The 19,050-nt window shown below is 46.6% G+C and overlaps 1 protein-coding gene and 1 non-coding gene across 4 annotated transcripts in view; both read right to left on the reverse strand.

Moving 5' to 3' along the window:
• Positions 1–1,414: 1,414 nt before the first annotated feature.
• Positions 1,415–19,050, reverse strand: part of robo4 (roundabout, axon guidance receptor, homolog 4 (Drosophila)) — a 134,711-nt gene continuing 117,075 nt past the window's right edge. For all 3 annotated transcript variants that reach the window (XM_078426780.1, XM_078426778.1, XM_078426779.1), the window contains 5 exons: positions 17,043–17,184; positions 13,166–13,390; positions 12,292–12,704; positions 5,737–5,997; positions 1,415–2,472 (listed from right to left, as the gene is read on the reverse strand). In XM_078426780.1, the coding sequence (XP_078282906.1) occupies positions 2,294–2,472; positions 5,737–5,997; positions 12,292–12,704; positions 13,166–13,390; positions 17,043–17,184 (1,220 nt within the window). In that variant the 3' untranslated portion in view covers positions 1,415–2,293. The remainder of the gene's footprint in view (positions 2,473–5,736; positions 5,998–12,291; positions 12,705–13,165; positions 13,391–17,042; positions 17,185–19,050) is intronic.
• LOC144608847 (U4 spliceosomal RNA) lies at positions 1,839–1,978 on the reverse strand. The gene has a single exon (XR_013549243.1). It is a non-coding gene; the product is annotated as a U4 spliceosomal RNA (small nuclear RNA).

Consider the following 19,050-nt stretch of genomic DNA (forward strand, 5'->3'; position numbering starts at 1 on the left):
CAATATACTGCATACATTACACAATAAATGAGGCGACTGTCAGATCCTGGAAAATTGGAAAACCACCAGGCCAAGCACCCACACCAATTTTACAATTGGTATACTGCATATAGAAATGATTGCCAAATTGGGTAGTGTAAGAAAATAACTGCAGATGCTGGTACAAATCGAAGGTATTTATTTTACAAAATGCTGGAGTAACTCAGCAGGTCGGGCAGCATCTCAGGAGAGAAGGAATGGGTAGGATTGCCAAATTGGGTCGGATCAAAATTAGATTTAGTTTAGTTCAGAGATGCAGCGTGGAAATAGGTCCTTCAGCCCACAGAGTCCACGCCGACCATCAATCTCCCGTTCACACTAGTTCTATGTTGGAACTGTTTTGCATCCCGACACACTAGGGCCAATTTACAGAACCTACACACCTGCGCATCTTTGGAGGGTGGGAGGGAACCAGAGCACCCGGATGAAACCCACACGGTCACAGGGAGAACGTACCCTCAGAACGTACACACAGACAGCGCCAGTAGTCAGGATCAAACTTGGGTCTTCGGTGCTGTGAGGCAGCAGCTCTACTGCTGCACCACTGTGCCACCACAATTGAATATTGCTTTTAAAGAATCAACACTAGACCCTTCTTCCAGACTCTCTCTCTCTCGCTCTCTCCATCTCTGTAGATGTCAAGCCAAGGTTTTGGTCGATGTTTCAGTATTGGAATTTAAAACTCACCATTTTGAAATGGCCATGTGTGCATAATCTTTCACACGCTAAACAGACTCCTGGAGTGGCGCATCAGGCAGGGAAATTGCATTAATGCCACTCTCTCAGCGTAAGTTGTGGAGCCTACTTCGCTTTTGCATCACAGCTCTCTTTAATGGGACTATTTTTGGCAAAGATAAACATATGGTACCGTGACAGGGAACAACCAAAAATAAATAAGATCATAGGAAGACACAAAGTGCTGGAGTAACTCAGCGGGTCAGGCGGCATCTCTGGAGAAAAAGGATGGCCATCGTTTCGGATCAGGACCCTTCTTCAGACTGAAAGTTGAGGGGAGGGAACTGGAGGTAGGAAAAGGCCAAAACAAAGCAGAGCCACCAACAGATGATCAAGGAAGGGAGGACCCCATGCTGGCCCATTGTTGCCTGGGGAAGAGGTGGTATTGAAGGGATGCAAACAGTGGAACTGGTAGGATGACTAGGGTGGGGGAGTGAGGGAATGCAAGGGTTCCTTGAAATTAGAGAAATCAACGTTAAAGCCGCTAAATAAGACCGTTTGTGCTGTTATTCTCTTCGCTGTTGGGAGGTCAGCTGGTTTGCTTACAGCCCCAGTGAATTCAAACTGGTCTCAACCATTAACCCGCACACACTCATTCTACGCACGACACCATTTTAAAAATCTTTTTTTAATATCGTTTGTTCATATTGAAAGTGATAAGTACAGTTAGATTTACACTCAGAATGAAAAAAACATATTGTCAATACTAGGTGCTCAGAGAAAGTAGCCCTTCAAGTGTGCCAAGTGAACATTCACTATCCGATCGCTTCATACACTTTGACTGCTTTCCATGATCACCATCAATGGGCGACAGACGATGGACAAAGAGCTGTCTTTACTGAGCGTCACCAGTGGTTTCGGCCTGCAAGTATGTTGTTTTGCTTGCCGTTCCACGTCAGCTTTCAGAGGCAATTTTATTTAAATTCATCTGTTAGATTAATTAGTAAAGAGATAAATTAAAAGCTGATGCATACTTGTGGGTTTCAGATGCCCCGAGAACAGCCTGAATTTTGAGTTTAAATCCCATTCCCCCCCTCCCCCTCCCCCCATTCAACCTCTGCTGCCTTTCTACACAATCTACAAGACGATGTTTAGCCATTCTTCAGTCACCGATTACTAACATCAGGCTGTACACGTTTTCAATGAGCAATAATCCCGCCTCGGGTAAACCTCATTGGCGATGCGACTGCCACTGCACAAAGCTCTTGTCTGTTTTGTTGCTCGATCCTCGATTTTAAAGGGATGGGAAGCTTGGATAAATCTTCCCAACACTTCATGGTTCCACCCTAATGAGTTTCCTAAAGAGGCTACACAGACTACACATGGAACCATGCAGCACTTGGAGATGTGTAGCACTGTCCAAAGTGAACTGTAGATGACTGAGTAGAGCACCCAGGACGCCAATAGCCAAATGTCTGCACCCCATGCACACTCTTTGCTACCTCATGGATCTGGCTCCTTAGATTTCTGTATGTACATGGATGGGCCACATCCACAGGGTATTCAGTCGTGCTCCTTCTCAAACTTTAACCATGGTGAGACCATCAGCGTCCACTGGCAAGTTCAACAGTCCAACCTTCTCCACCTTCTTCCTCACGGCAAAACTCTTGTGCACCGGAGCTCCAACGGTTGCAAAGGACACGTGTACCGCACTGAGGGTCGGGTTCACTTGCATATCCAACCCGGAGGTGTATACATCTACAAAAAAAAATGAATGAACGAATGAATGAATGAATGAATGAATGAATGAATGAATGAATGAATGAATGAATGAATGAATGAATGAATGAATGAATGTGACGTTATTGTTGCATGTACCTGGGTGCAGTGAAATGCCTTGCTTTGTGTACAACCTGGGCAGTACATAAATGCCACCACGTTTTGGCGCTGATAAAGTTACTACAGTATGCACAGTGCTATCTACTGCCTGCTGCCTCATGAGGCAGCTTCCCGCTCCCTCCCCACTGCTTCTCCATCCTTCTTCCTTTCCAGCACCCCCCCCCCCCCCCCCGGGCATTCCCCTTCGATCCGTTCGTTCTTGGCGAAACCCCCCCCCCCACCCCACCTGCCAGGTCCCCCATTGTTCTCGGCAGCCCACCAGTGAGTTGGAGTTAATTGCAATGATGGATGACTCTTCCGATCTCAAAACGCACCCGCCTACCGAAAGCAACAACAGGATTACATTTCCCTCTTCTTAACCTTGAAGGATCTAGCTTTGCTTGGATCTCAATCCCATTGATTGGAATGGTCTCCCATTACCTTGTCTGGTGTAATCCACAAATGCCTCAATGAGCAGCCTCACAGTTCCATGCACTGCTTTCTAGATAAGACATGAAGGCACAGCCTCATCTGTTCGCATTAGATGCTTCAGCTGACTATACTTCAAAAGTTTAAATTGGCAGTGTGGATTTTGGAATAACCTGCGGTCATGGAAGTTGCTATTTCTTTCCTGCTTTGCTCATTATTACAATCCTGATGAAGGCCAACGTAACTCACTTTGGTGCCATCCATTGTATTTCTAAAGCAAAAATCAATATTACATTTGCTATAATCTTTTACCCTGCCCATAACCCATTAATGCTAGTGAAATGTCCTCTCCGCGAATCAGAAATCAATAGACACTATTAGAGATGAGTATCTGAATCAAGCCTCTGTTGCAAATCTGCACAGCGTAATTAGTCCATTGTACTTGGAGTGGAACAAGTTCTACGTACAGTCGCTTATCGACATTGTTTTGCGATTTCATCAACTTGCAATCTTGGCCCGTTTTTAAAAAGATGATAATCTCTATAAACTCTGTCAGAGTCGTATAAGCTTTCCAGGCAGAATTATCTACTTCAACAGCAAGGTGGCACAGCTGGTACAGTTGCTGCCTCACAGCACCAGAGACCCATGTTCAATCCTGACCAGACCACGGGTGTTGCCAGTGTGGAGTTTGAACATTTTCCCTGTGACTGTGTGGGCTTCCTCCGGGTGCTCCGGATTCTTCCCAGATTCTTCCCAGATCCCCAAGGTTCAGGTTAATTGACTTCCGTAAATTGCCCCAGGGAATGGACGCAAAAGTGGGATAACATAGAAATAGTGTGAGCGGATGATCAATGGTTTGTGAGGTTCGCAAGTCACAGGAGCAGAATTAGGCCACTCGGCCCATCGAGTCTGCTCCACCATTCAGTCATGGCTGATCCATCTTTCCCTCTCAATCCCTTTCTCCTACCTTCTCCCATAACCTTTGATACTAATCACGTACCTGCCAATCTACACTTTAACAATGTCTATCTTGTCATATTGGATCTGTACCAAGAGGCATTAAACTCACACTGGCCGACTAGCGCATAATAACACAGCAAAGAAAGGATGAGGAGAAACCCAAAGATGGATGGTTGCTATGGTACCACAATTCTTATTTTTTAACCATAAATCTACCTCTAACTATAAAACTTGCTGCTAATAACTGGGGAGAGGGGAACAGGGGGGAGGGGTGAAAATACCTTTGATCTACACTTGCCTCCCCACTGACAGAAAATGATTATTGAGGGAGTATCATGCAATGAAGGCACGTGAGCTGAGAATGGTTAATAAAGATAAATCCAAAGTGAAGTCCAACCAGGGCAGGACCTTCATAGTGAACGGCAAGGCCCTGGGGAGTATTGGAGAGAGGAGGGATCTAGGAGTCCAGGGACATAGTTCCCTGAAAGTGGCATCACAGGTAGATAGGGTGGTCAAGAAGGCTTTCAGTACATTGGCCTTCATCAGTCAGGGTATTGAGTATGTATAAGAAGGAACTGCAGATGCTGGTTTAAGCCGAAGAAACAAAAAGCTGGAGTAACTCAGCGGGACAGGCAGCATCTCTGGAGAGAAGGAATAGGTGACGTTTCGGGTCGGGACCCTTCTTCAGTCTGAAGAAGGGTCTCGACATGAAACGTCACCCATTCCTTCTCTCCAGAGATGCTGCCTGTCCCACTGAGTTGCTCCAGCTTTTTGTTTCTATCTAGGGTATTGAGTATAGCAGTTGAAATATTACGTTACAGTTGTACAAGACATTGGTGAGGCCACACTTGGAGTAATGTGTTCAGTTTTGATTACCCTGCTACAGGAAGGATGTCAGTAAGCTGGAAAGTATGCAGAGAAGATTTATAAGGATGTTGCCAGGACTTGAGGGCCTGAGCTTTAAGGAGAGGTTGGACAGGCTAGGACTTTATTTCTTGGAGTGCAAGAGGCTGAGGGGTATCTTACAGAGGTGTATAAGACCATCAGGAAGATAGATAGGTGGCTTCCCAGAGTCATTTACCCAGAGTAGGGGAGGCAAGAACCAGAGAACATAAGATTAAGGTGAGGGGGGAAAAGATTTAATAGGAACCTGAAGGGCAACTTTATCACACAGAAGTTGGGTACATGGAGAGGAAAGGTTTAGAGGGAAGTAGGCCAAACAGGGGCTGGTGGGACTAGGGTAGATGGGGCATCTTGGTCGGCATGGACAAGTTAGGCTGAAAGACCTGTTTCTGTGTTGGATGACTCCATGACTGTGTTCATCGTTAGTCAGCCAGTCTTCCGTCTACACCAAAATTTAACTTCCAAAACAAAGAACTATAAATATCTGCATTAACCCTTGATGTGACACCTTAACAGATACCTTAGAAGACCAATCATGGAACAGCACAGCACAGGAACAGGATGATCAGCCCATAATATCTGTGGTGAACAGAATGGCAAGGTAAACTAATCTCTTCTGCCTGCACATGATCCATATCCCTGTATTCCCGGCATGTCCATGTGCGTATCCATAAGCCTCTTCAAGACCGCTATCATAGCCGTTCACCACCACCACCACAGGCAGCTTCTGTAAATCAAACTGGCTCTCCTTTATCCACTTTACCCCTCTAAAAGAACCCCAATGAAGTGGTGAAACACAATTGTCTTTTCACAATGAATGGATCTCGACTTGAAGTAGCACAATGCTTGTACCAGTGATGCACTTGTCCTGTTGTTGTTGGTCGGACAGATTCCTGAAGGGTTTGTTGGGATCTTTTCCAAGAGCTATTGGGTTCCTCCTTGCAATTTCCACCTTCTGACCGATTTTGTCTTCTATTTCATCTGCCCAAGACAGATTCCAATCCCAAATCGGAGCCAGCTCAGATTCCGGATACACATCTGATCCTGAACCCTCTGAATTGTGGGACACAGTGTCAGGGAAGGTGGTCGGCAGAAAGGAGGTTGAAGAGAGAGCTAGAATTGGAGAAACAAATGGATTAGAATCAAACAATACCATTTTACAGCATGGAACATGCTCAACACTATTGAAAACTAATGCATTAAATTAGTTTAGTTCGTTTATTATTGTCACGTGAACCGAGGTACAGTGAAAAGCTTTTTTGTCGCATGCCAACCAGTCAGCGAAAAAAACATACATGTTTACAATCAGCCATTCACAGTCTACAGGTACAAGATAAAGGGAATAACATTTAGTGCAGGATAAAGTCCAGTAAAGTCCAATTAAAGATAGTTCAAAGGTCTCCAATGAGGTAGATGAGGACCACGCTCTAGTTGGCGATAGGATGGTTCAGTTGCCTGATAACAGCGAGGAAGAAACTGTCCCTGAATCTGGAGGTGTGCGTTTTCAATCTTGTGTCCCTCGTTCCGATGGGAGAGGGGAGAAGAGGGAGTGGCTGGGGTGAGACTGGCCCGGGAGCTACAAATAATTGATGTAGGGTTAGACCATCAGACTTAAATGCCAGGAAGACATTAAAATAGAGGTGATAGGTGAGAGGCCAAAGGTTGACAAAATGAATGGCATAAGAGACACGTGGAGTAGAGACAAGGGAAAAGGATGATCATTGAGCACTTATTTCTGTTCCTATGCTCCTAGAAAAATACCTATGCCTAGGAATTGAGTGTGGACACATAAATATACATATATACACACACACGTACACACACACACACATGTACACACACACACACACACACACACACACACACACACACACACACACACACACACATATATATATATATATATCATTGTCGTCGTGGCCATCCCTCAAGGTCAAGGATGATGGTCTACGTTCCGAAGAACGAAGACGGCAGTGCGTGTGTTTGTTTAACGTGTACTTGATTTTGCACTCCAAGAAGCACACGGTTCTTCACAAATCAATCAACTAATTCCAATGGCAAGGGAACCGAGTCGATTGGAGCTGATAGACCTGTTGCAGCCTTCATCCGCCTTCACAACCGTTGAGTTCAAGATAACCTTGTTCGCCTGGTCTAGTAGGTTCGATCGTTCTTAGTGTGGACCCTCATCCTCGACCTTACCGCCATGGGTGGCCCTACCAGAAGCTAGTGCTTCCGACGGCATCGCTCTCGGAATCATGGGGGCACACAAGTCTCTTCACCACAACAAGGTGAACGATGCGAAGAGGATATATATATATATATATAAATAAATGCAAACTGCGCAGAGAGAAATGGAAGAATACTAGGAGAAGCAGAGAGAGAGATGGACAGAAAATGGTTGAGGCAGAGAGAGGGAAAGAGGGAGGAATGTCGGAGAATCCACATTTGGGAGAACAAGGCAGGGAGGGATGGACATGTGGGTGTAGGTACATAGTGGCTGAGGGAACATATAGGAGGGGAAGAACATGAGGCACGAGATAAAGGAGCATGGGGGGGGGGAAGAAAGCAACACATGGGGGGGGGGAGGTGCGGGGAGACAAAAGAGCACAGAGAGAGCGCTTCACCAAGGCAGTTTCAGAAGGGTGATGTTTCATGAGAGCCGAGTATTTAATAGTGAACAAGGATTTTAGGCTGGATCAGAAATTTAGCACCAAAATTGATCAACAATATCATCATTTATTGGGTATTTGTAAAAATTTGATTTTAATTGGGGTCAGGGTTAAATTGGGATCAGATCTGCACAGTGGCGCAGCTGGTAGAGATGCTGGCATTAGATGCTGTCCGGGTGGAGTTTGCACGTCCTCCCTGTGTCCACGTGGGTTTCCTCTTTGTGCTCCAGTTTCCTCCCACACCCCACAGGTTCGTAGGCTAATTGCCCTTTGTAAATTGCCCCACGTTTGAAGGATGCAAAAAAGTGGGATCACATAGAACTGGTTTAAATGTGTGATCGATGGTCGGCGTGGACTCTGTGGGCTGAAGGGCCTGATTCCATGCAGTATCTTTCAAAATCAATTTATCCCACATCACAGAGATGTGTGGGTTTTGGGTTAATTGGACTCCGTAAATAGCCCTTATGCGTAGAGAGTTAGTGATAAAGTGGGATAAAATAGGGCTGGTTTAAATGGGTGATCGATGGTCGCCATGGACTCAGAGGGCCAAAAGGCCTGGTTCCATGCTGCATCTCCAAATTAAATTCATTTAAGCTGCTGACTCAGCTGAAATCGGGAACCTGGGCCTCGCTGCTCCATATGGCAGTGTATTCCCTGGAGAAGGACCTTTGCTCAGTAAGCCATTGAGGAACGCTCTCTCCACAATCAATGCCATTTTAATCGTAAACTAATGCCTGTAAACTAGACAGGGCAGCTTGAAGCACACACAACTCCTGTGAGGATTGGATCATCACTTTGCTCAAGCACGGAGCCGAGCGAGACCTGGGCAAACTTGGGATACAGAGAGCAGATTTAATTAAAAGGACCACAATCTGTTGCCGGATCAGCATTTCCATGGCGCAAGCTCGGAACAAAGCTTAATGTATCTGTAAATATCCCAGTCTGAGCGGCGCAAAATGACCAATAAACCCTGACCCCAATGTAAATGCATCTTACAATTACCCAGTAAATGGGAAGACAAGCAATCCAATAAAACAGGACATTTACATTTCATTTAGTCCTTGTAGTGCAGCACCAGAAAAACAGGCCCGATGAAAGGTAAAAAAAATAGGAGTTTATCATCGTGACATATGTATCATCCAGTCCATTTGTAAAGACCCGGTGCAGTGGTACAGTGGCTTAGGAGTAGTGTTGCTGCCGTACAGCGCTTACAGAACCAGAGACACGGGTTCGATCCCGACTACGGGTGCTGTCTGCACGGGGTTTTGACCCTCTGCCCGTGAGGGTTTTCTCCGAGATCTTCAGTTTCCTCCCGCATTCCAAAGACGTACAGGTTTGTAGGTTAATTGGCTTTTTATAAATTTAAATTATCCCGAGTGTTTGTAGGAAAGTGTTAATATGCGGGGATCGCTGGCCGGCGCGGACTAAATGGGCCTGTTTCCGCGCTGTATCTTTAAACTGAACTAAATTAAACTAAAACCTTCAAAGCAGCCTCAAATGGTTCAGTAGGAAAGACGTGGGGTGCAAGGAAGGTGTGGGGTGTGGAGGGGAGGTATGGGAGTGGGTGAGGGCGAGGATCACTGGGTCTCTGTGAAGACCATGCTGAGAATTCTTCCTTTCAGTAATTCTGTGTCTGTACGTCATAGAAGGCTCAATTGTCATCATGTATCATCTTTCCTCTGACTAGTTAGCATGCATCAAAAGCTTTTCACTGTCCCTCTGCTCACGCGACATCAAACTAAACCAAACTAAACTAATTTTGGTTTGAAATTCCAGTATGAAATTCCCATCTCCATTCACCCACACCCCCTAGGAACAGTTCCAACCGTTCACAACTCAAAAGACCCATGATGTTGTAAAGTTCAAATCTCACCCCAGATACCCAAGGATACAAGGTGTAGAAACAAGGGGCACTGCAGATGCTGGTTTACACTAGAAAGACACAATGTACTGCTGTAACTCAACGGGTCAGGCAGCATCTCTGGAGAACGTGGATGGGTGACGTTTCGGGTCGGGACCCTTCTTCAGAAAGGTCCCGACCCAAAATGTCACTTATCCATGTTCACCAGAGATGCTGCCTGACCCGCTGATTTACTCCAGCACTCTGTGACCCAAGGATAGCACCGTATCATTTCCATGCAATACTAAGCAATGTGAAACATCAGATGGAGATACAGAATAGCTCATTATTTTATTTGAAATGGAGATCTGGAGCCATGGTCAATAGTTTTACCTAAACCAAATTAAGTATAGTTTAGTTAAGATTTTAGACATTAGAGATCGGCTCCTGGGCCCACTGACCAGCAATCACCCCAAACACTACACACTAGGGGTTATTTACATTAACTTACAAACCTGTACGTCTTTGGAGTGTGGGAGGAAACCGGAGCACCCGGAGAAACTCCACACAGTCACAGGGAGAACGTACAAACTCCGTACAGACTGTACCCAGAGTCAGGATCGAACCCTAGTCTCTGGCGCTGTAAGGCAGCAACTCTACTGCTGCGCCACCGTGCCAAGCCCACCTGGTCATCCGGTTATCTGGTCATCTAACCTCACTGGTGGAAGTTTGCCTAATGGGGAAATGTCAGGAATATTTCCTACACGATAACAATAACAAAACAGATTTTTTTTTAAAATGGAGATAAGACAAAAACCTAAATTAAAAATAGAAGATGCTGGAATTATTTGGCAGGTCACGCACCATCTGCAAAAAGGGGAAACAGAGCCAAAAGGATGAACTGGGTGTAAAACGCTTTGCCACTTACTGAGATTTTTAGATTTTTTTTTAGAGATACAGCGCAGAAACAGGCCCTTCGGCCCACCGGGTCCGTGCCGCCCAGCGATCCCCGCACACTAACACTATCCTACACCCACTAGGGACAATTTTAACATTTGCCCAGCCAATTAACCTACAAACCTGTACGTCTTTGGAGTGTGGGAGGAAACCGAAGATCTCAGAGAAAACCCACGCAGGTCACGGGGAGAACGTACAAACTCCGTACAGAACAGCACCCGTAGTCAGGATCGAACCTGAGTCTCCGGCGCTGCATTCGCTGTAAGGCAGCAACTCTACCGCTGCGCCACCGTGCCGCCAGATATCGAAAGGTGCTACACAGATGTATTTTTCTGCACCCTCTGAACTACATATACATGTAGGAAATCGAAAAATGCTGCCGTAAGATGGAGGATTTGCAATACAGGCTTAAGTCTTTTTTTTACCCTCACACACAATGAGTTTATAAAGATTTGACCTTTACTGCTTGGTCAGTCACTGGCTTGCAACATTGCATACTAGGATATTGAAGCCACACTGGAGTTGGCTGGCTGGAAGCTGCTTAGGGCTATTTGCAGCAACTGAAATGCTTAGATTATTCAGACATTTGTGAGCTGAAATTACAATGAAGGAAAATAAGAACAGCAGTCTCAACAAAATGCTTTGAGGTCCTATTTACAGCCTTGCCATAAATAGACTTATCACATGGTGTAGTTGATTCAAAAGACACTTCCTCTGAAATAATGCTGATTGCATGTTTTGCTATTGTAATCTCCCGCTTCCTTTTCCTCCAGGAGTAACTGCACATTTCTTTGGTTCAGTGGTCTGACTGCACAGAAAATGTTGGGCAGAATTTTGCACTTAATGCAAAAAAATCCAATTGGCCATAAATCACACTGAAATATGCCTGGGTAATTATTTTCAGTGGACCATCCTTTTCACGGACTGATGCATGGGTAAGTGTTTAGAGGAATATGAGCCAAAGCAGGCAAGCCAGAATACCAATGATTACCATGTTGTATGATTCTACGATTCTCTGAGGTACTAATTGGATAGCTCTCCAAAGAGCTAACAGAAAGATAAAAGGCAAAATGGTCTCCCCCCCCCTTGCTTTAGAATTCTGCACTGGAATGGAATTGAAACTATCACTATGTCACCCCTAGGCTACAGTATCAGCCACTAAGCCTCACTGGTCCCATTTGATAGGGTTGCCAACTTCCTCACTCCCAAATAAGGGACAAAGGGTGACGCTGCCATTGGTGGAGCGGGAGCACGTGGCCGCTGGCTGTCTGAGGTCACGTGGGGCGCGGGGCGGTGACGTCACCCTTTGTCCCTTATTTGGGAGTGAGGAAGTTGGCAACCCTACTAATAGGGGAGCAAGGGCGGTCCCGTACAGGACAAACCAATTTAGCCCAAAATGCGGGATGGCCCGGCTAATGTCGGACAGTTGGCAACCCTACCATTGGGATAGTGCGTGGTCTGGTCTTTTTGGCTGCACCTCAGGATCTAACAAAAATTCCCAAAGTACAGCACAGTGGCACAGCGGTAGAGTTGCTGCTTCACAGCACCAGAGACTGGGTTCAATCCTGCCTACAGGTACTGTATGTACGGAGTTTGCACATTTTCCCAGTGACCACAGGGATTCCTCCGGGTGCTCCGGTTTCCTCCTACATTCCAAAGACGTACAGGTTTGTATTTTAGACACAAAATGCTGGAGTGACTCAGCGGGTAGGCAGCATCTCTGGAGAGATGGAATAGACGACGTCTTATTCGAGGTTTGTAGGATAATTGGCTTCTGCATATTGTCCCTAGTGCATAGGACATAGAACTAGTGCAAGGGGCGATCACTGGTCAGTGTGGGTTCAGTGGGCCGAAGGGCCTGTTTCCATGCTGTATCTCTAAAGTAAACTATGTTCCCAATGTGACGTTTGGCGCACGCGCAGTGGTCCCATTGAGGCGTACCTGTGTACGGAGTCTCTCTCTCGGGCTGGGCCAGCCCGAAGCAGAAGCTGTCCACTGCCACCGCCAGGGCCTGGGCAAAGTTGGCATCCATGAGGAAGGAGCCGTCGGAGCTGACCATGCTGCAGCGGGCACTGGTGAAGTTGTCCTCGGACACCGAGCCCCAGCCATTGGCCAGCGAGCCGCCGAGGGAGCTGTCGCACTCGCTGAGGCTGGGGGTGGGGGTGCGGCAGAGCCGGTGGAAGTATCGGTGCGAGTTCACCCGGGCAACCTCCATGTCCAAGTCGTCGTCATCCTCGTCGTCGTAGTCCGCCATGTCCATTTCCAGGTCAGAGAGCTGTGGGCCGCTGATGTACCCGTACGTGTGGGGAGGTGAGAACGGTCTTTCAAATGTGGACAGGATGCCCGTAAAGTGTCTGTAGAAGGAGGAAAATAATTAGTTCAGCGACCCCCATAGCCAGAAGCTTCACATGCAAGCGTTCAAGATTTCAAGATTTCAAGATCAATTTATTGTCACGTGCACCAATTAAGGAACAGTGAAATTTGAGTTACCACACACAGCCATACTACGTGAGAAGCAACAAGACACACAGCCACATGAAATAAAATTTAACATAAACATCCACCACAGCGGATTCCACATTCCTCACTGCGATGGAAGGTAATAAAGTTCAATCAGCTTCCTCTTTGTTCACCCGCGGTCGGGGCTGTTGAACCGTCCGCAGTCGCCGCTGTCGACTGTCCGAAACCTACACGATCACAAAGGAGAACGTGCAAACTCCACACAGGCAGCAGGCAAGGTTACGATTGAACCCGGGTCTCTGTCAAGCACAAAGTGACAGAAGATTTAGAAAATTAGTAGGGTTCCTTCTCAAACCTTTGTCTGCCCTCGTCTGTTAGCTCCAGGTACTGAGCCACTCGTTCTGGACAATGTCCCCTTTCAGTGTTGTTGCCTGCAGACAGCGGGAGGGTGGCAGTGGACTGAAGGCTGTAGCACGTGGACTGACTGGGTAACATGCCCCTTGAGGGAGCGCAGTATTCCCTCCTCTGCCCTCCTGGCAAGATCGCTCTCGATTCAGGATTGTGTGCAGCTTTGCTTTGCCTGAAACAAAAGAGCAGTATCAGTGAGCCTTTCCCTTCCTGAAGAGCCCCATGTTGAGAGGTGAATGCTGAGGAAGGGAAGAACAAGCATCGGTCACCCCAATGCTTTGTGTCTCTCCAATCTTGTAAGACACTTGTAAAATCCAGCGTGTTACCATGTGCCCTTATATCTCCATATATGGCTTTGATTGGATTTGTCTTGGTTTGCCTTGATTGAATTTGGTTTGTTAACAGCCTGGTGATGTGCTGTAGGCTCCCTTTCAATGCTGGTGGTTCTAGATGACAGGCTGTTTCGGTGTTCAGGCCTAGCTAGGATCCTTCTTTTTATTCAGATGGGTTTTTAAGGCATCACTTGAACTGAGTAAAACCCAGTAGTAGGGTTATTCATTTATTGCATTGCCCCATATCATGGTTATAGAGTGATACAGTGTGGAAACAGATCCTTCAGCCCAACTTGCCCACACCGGCCAACATGTCCCAGCTACCCTAGTCCCACCTGTCTGCATTTGGTCCATATTCCTCCAAACCTGTCCTATCCATGTACCTGTCCAACTGTTTCTTAAATGTTGGGACAGTCCCAGCCTCAACTACCTCCTCTGGCAGCTTGTTCCATACACCCACCACCCTCTGTGTGAAAAAGTTACCCCTCAGATTCCTATTAAATCTTTTCTCCTTCACCTTAAACCTATGTCCTCTGGTCCTCGATTCACCCACTCTGGGCATGCGACTCTGTGCATCTACCCGATCTATTCCTCTCATGACTTTACACACCTCAATAAGATCATCCCTCATCCTCTTGCGCTCCAAGGAATAGAGTCCCAACCTGCTCAACCTCTCCCTATAGCTCAGACCCTCTAGCCCTGGCAACATCCTTGTATATCTTCTCTGTACCCTTTCCAACTAATTAAACACTCTCGACTGTTTCCAAGAGCAGCCCAAGAGTCTATGACACTGGAGTGAAGCAGCTGGACTTAGTCAGTCTGAAGAAGGGTCTCGACCCGAAACGTCACCCATTCCTTCTCTCCCGAGATGCTGCCTGACCTGCTGAGTTACTCCAGCATTTTGTGAATGAATACCTTGTTTCTTTCAATGTTCTGTGTAAATAGTTCTGGTGAATGCCAATCAGCATGATTAAGAACACCTTTCATTGGGTGGACCAACAAGGGATTGTCATGAAATTAGAATGATACAATTCTGGGGAAAATCAGGAAGCATTTTGATACCCACAGGTGGTGCAAATTAATAACAAATTCCTCAGCGGGGCTGTGAATACAATCAATTCAATTTCTGGGAGAGATAAATAAATAGATTGTTTTTAATTAGACGTGGTCACAAAGGGACAGAGATCAAAGGCAGACGCGGAATCACAGAGCAGCAATGATCTGGACATATGGCAGCAAAATGGTGCAGTTACAGGCTGGCAACACAGACCCAGACTTACCATCTGGAATTATGGATTCACACTAACACTGAAGGCACCCAAGGAACTCGCGTTCACTGAGATAAATATGTTTGGAATAAAGTCATGAGGAATGACAAAGGTGACTGCGTAGCAACTGGTTTGTTGAAAACGGAATAATCAGGTTTACAAGTGTACTTCCAGCATTTTGTGAATAAATACCTTCGATTTGTACCAGCATCTGCAGTTATTTTCTTATACTAATTGAAAGACACAAAGTGCTGGGATAACTCAGCGACAGGCAGCATCTCTGGAGAAAAAGGATGGGTGGCGTTTCGGGCTGGGAACCTTCTTTAGACCGGTGAAGGGTCCCAACCCCAAACGCCGCGCATTTGTTTTCTCCAGAGATGCTGCCTGACCTGCTGAGTTTCTCCAGCACTTTGTGTCTATCATAAGTATAAACCAACATCTACAGCTCCTTTTCACACAAAGAAAGGCACAGCACACGAACAGACCCTTTGGCCCACAGTATCCATGTCAAACATGATACGAAGATAAACTAACCTCAATCTGCCTGCACATGATCCATATCCCCCCATTCCCTGCATATCCATATACCTGTGGAACAGCCTTTTAAACAAGTCATATTTGCCTACACCACCAACACTGACAGCGTGTTACACACAGCCACCACTGTGACTGTAAAAACAATTGCCCCACACATCTCCTTTAAACGTTGCCCCTTTCATCGTGAAGCTAAGCACTCTCTAGTCTTTGACATTCCCACTCTGGGAAAATTATTCTGACTGTCTACCCTATCTATGCCTCTCTTTTTTTTCTATACTTCTATCAAGTTTACATACGTCTATCAAGTCTTCCCTCGCCCTCTGTCGTTCCAGAGAAAATAATCCAAGTCCGTCCAACCTCTCCTTATAACTAATACCTTCTAATACCTACTAAACGTTTTAGTAAACCACTTCTACACCCTCTCCAAAGCCCCCACAAGGTTCCTGTGATGAGGCGACCAGAACTGCAAAGATAAATGCATGCAATACACACTAGTTGACAGGTGGGAGTGCTTTCTAGTCTCATCCATCATCATCTAAAACCAAAACCAATCCATGTACGTTGGGGATTGCACGGTGGCACAGAGGTACAGTTGCTGCCTTACAGCGCCTGAGGCCCGAGTTCAATCCTGACTACGGGTGCTGTCTGTACGGAGTTTGTACGTTCTCCCCGTGACTGCGTGGGTTTCTCCGGGTGCTCCGGTTTCCTCCCACACTCCAAAGACATACAGGTTGTAGGTTAATTGGCATCAATAATGTAATGTAAATTGTCCCTAGTGTGCTAGAGAGTGCTAGTGTAATGGGTTCACTGTATGGCACGGACTCAGTGGGCCAAAGTGCATGTTTCCGCACTGTATCTCTAACAAAACACTTCAGACACTCAACTTGGAGAGCATTAACTGAAGATAGACACAAAATGGTGGAACAACTCAGTGGGACAGGCAGCACCTCTGGATAGAAGGAATGGGTGACATTTCGGGTCAAGACCCAGAGATAAGGAAGGGTAAGGTGTGAAACTGAGACATCAAAAGAGATGCAGTTCAAGGAAATTGTAGAATAGATCATTGTTAGCAAGGGGAAGGGGACATCAAAGCAAACACAGATAAAATGTAATCAGGGGGACAGTCAGACTGGTCAGAGAACTGGGAAGGGGAGAGATGGAGAGAGAGGGAAAGCAAGGGTTACTTGAAGTTAGAGAAGTCAATATTCATACAGCTGGGGTGTAAGCAGCCCAAGTGACATATAAGGTGTTGTTTCTCCAATTTGCGCTGGGTCTCACTCTGACAATGGTTGAGGCCCAGGACAGAAAGGTCAGTGTGGGAATGGGAGGGGGCGTTAAAGTGTTAAAGGAGTGAAAAAAGGGTCTTGACCCCAAACGTCACCCATTCCTTCTCTCCATAGATGCTGCCTGTCCCGCTGAGTTGCTCCAGCATTTTGTGTCTATCTTTGGTTTAAACCAGCATCTGCAGTTCAATCCTTCACACTCCTGAGCATTGATGTTGTGTCTTTAACTGATGAGCATCTCATAGCATGATCAATAACTCTCCCGCTGAAACGTGGCTCCAGAGAGTGGTTGCCGGTCATCTGCTGCTTCCACTTTCCTTCAAAATGATGCCTCCCGAGGACAAATAAACGCTCTGCCCCTTCCATCGTCTCCTGCTTACTCAGAACTATAAAATGGCCCTTACCGTTCCTCTGTGCAGTGGACTGGCCCAGGTCTCTCCACAGGGTGTGGGGGAGGAGGAGGAAGAGCATCAACCAGCCTGAGCCCAAAACCACGATGCTGAGCCTTTGGGGAGCAGAAAGTCTTCATCAACGTCTTCCCATCACCTGCCAAACAGACACCAAAGTAAGGGGCACAGGTCAGCAGTAGATAACAGCAATCTAAGCACAACTTGCGGCACGGTGGCGCAGCGGTAGAGTTGCTGCCTTACAGCGAATGCAGCGCCGGAGACTCAGGTTCGATCCTGACTACGGGCGCCGTCTGTACGGAGTTTGCACGTTCTCCCCGTGACCTGCGTGGGTTTTCTCCAAGATCTTCGGTTTCCTCCCACACTCCGAAGACGTGCTGGTTTGTAGGTTAATTGTCTGGGCAAATGTAAAAATTGTCCCTAATGGGTGTAGGATAGTGTTAGCGTGCGGGGATCGCTGGGCGGCGCGGACCCGGTGGGCCGAAGGGCTTGTTTCTGCGCTGTATCTCTAAATCTAAAATCTAAATCTAAACTGCATGGTCTATTACAATGTATAGACTCAGGTAACATGACAGAGCAGAGGGATCTAAGAGTCTAGGTACAGAGTCTCCTGAAAGTGGCTTCCCCTGAAAGTGTTAAAGATGGGTTCTGGTACGTTGGCCTTCATCAATCAGGCTGTAGAATGGACAATTTGGGACATTATGTTACAGATGTACAAGGCATTGGTGAGGCCGCATTTGGGGTATTGTGTTCAGTTTTGTTCACCCTGCCACAGGAAGGATATCATTAAAGGAAAGAGTGTGGGGAAGATTTATGAGGATGTTGCCAAAAGTTGAGGCCCTGATCTACAAGAAGGATGGCACAGTGGCACGGTGGCACGTTAGCATAGCGGTAGAGCTACTGCCTTACAGCGTCAGAGACCCGGGTTCGACCCTGACTACAGGTGCTTGTCTCTATGGAGTTTGCACGTTCTCCCCGTGACCTGCATGGGTTTTCTCTGACATCTTCGGTTTCTTCCCACCCAAAGACGTACAGCTTTGTAATTTAATTAGCTTGGTATGAATGTACAATTGTACATCTGTGTGTTGGGTGGTGTTAATGTGCGGGGATCATTGTTCGGTACAAACATGGTGGGCCGAAGGGCCTGTTTCCGTGCTGTATCTCTAAACTAAATTGAGCGCGGCACAGTGGCGCCGCGGTAGAGTTGATGCCTTACAGCGAATGCAGCGCCAGAGACTCAGGTTCGATCCTGACTACGGGTGCTGCCTGTACGGAGTTTGTACGTTCTCCCCGTGACCTGCGTGGGCTTTCTCTGAGATCTTCGGTTTCCTCCCACACTCCAAAGACGTACAGGTTTGTAGGTTAATTGGCTGGGCAAATGTAAAAATTGTCCCTAGTGGGTGTAGGATAGTGTTAATGTGCGGGGATCGCTGGGTGGCCCGGACCCGGTGGGCTGAAGGGCCTGTTTCTGCGCTGTATCTCTAAATCTAAAAAATCTAAAAAATCTAAATATAAATCTAAAAGACAGGGCTTAATTCCTTGCAGCGCAGTAGGATGAGGATGAATTTTACAAAGATATATAAAATCACAAGTTCCACCACATACATGACTGAAACCGTGCCCACCACTGCCTGGCCCATGCCATCACTTGCTGGCACAAACATGAAATAAAACCCGCTCGAATGTACAATGGCCGGGTCTCCTAGACCACTCACACAAGCTCCTGACTGCACCAGTAGCTCCTTGACCCACTCCAACTGCTAATCACAAAAGACTGGAGTAACTCAGCGGGTCAGATAACATCTCTAGAGAAAAGGAAGAGGTGGCGTTATGGGTCGAAACCCTTCTTCAGAACTAGTGTACTCGCTGGTTGGTGATCGCTGGTCAGCGTGGACCCAGTGGGCCGAAGGGCCTGTTTCCACGCTATATCTCCAAACTGAACTAAAAAAAAATCCCTTTTGCACACTGACAATAAATAAATTGTTACATGGGTTTCTTTTCATAT

This window comes from Rhinoraja longicauda, chromosome 32, assembly GCF_053455715.1.
Source record: "Rhinoraja longicauda isolate Sanriku21f chromosome 32, sRhiLon1.1, whole genome shotgun sequence".
In the NCBI taxonomy this organism is placed as follows: Eukaryota; Metazoa; Chordata; class Chondrichthyes; order Rajiformes; family Arhynchobatidae; genus Rhinoraja; species Rhinoraja longicauda.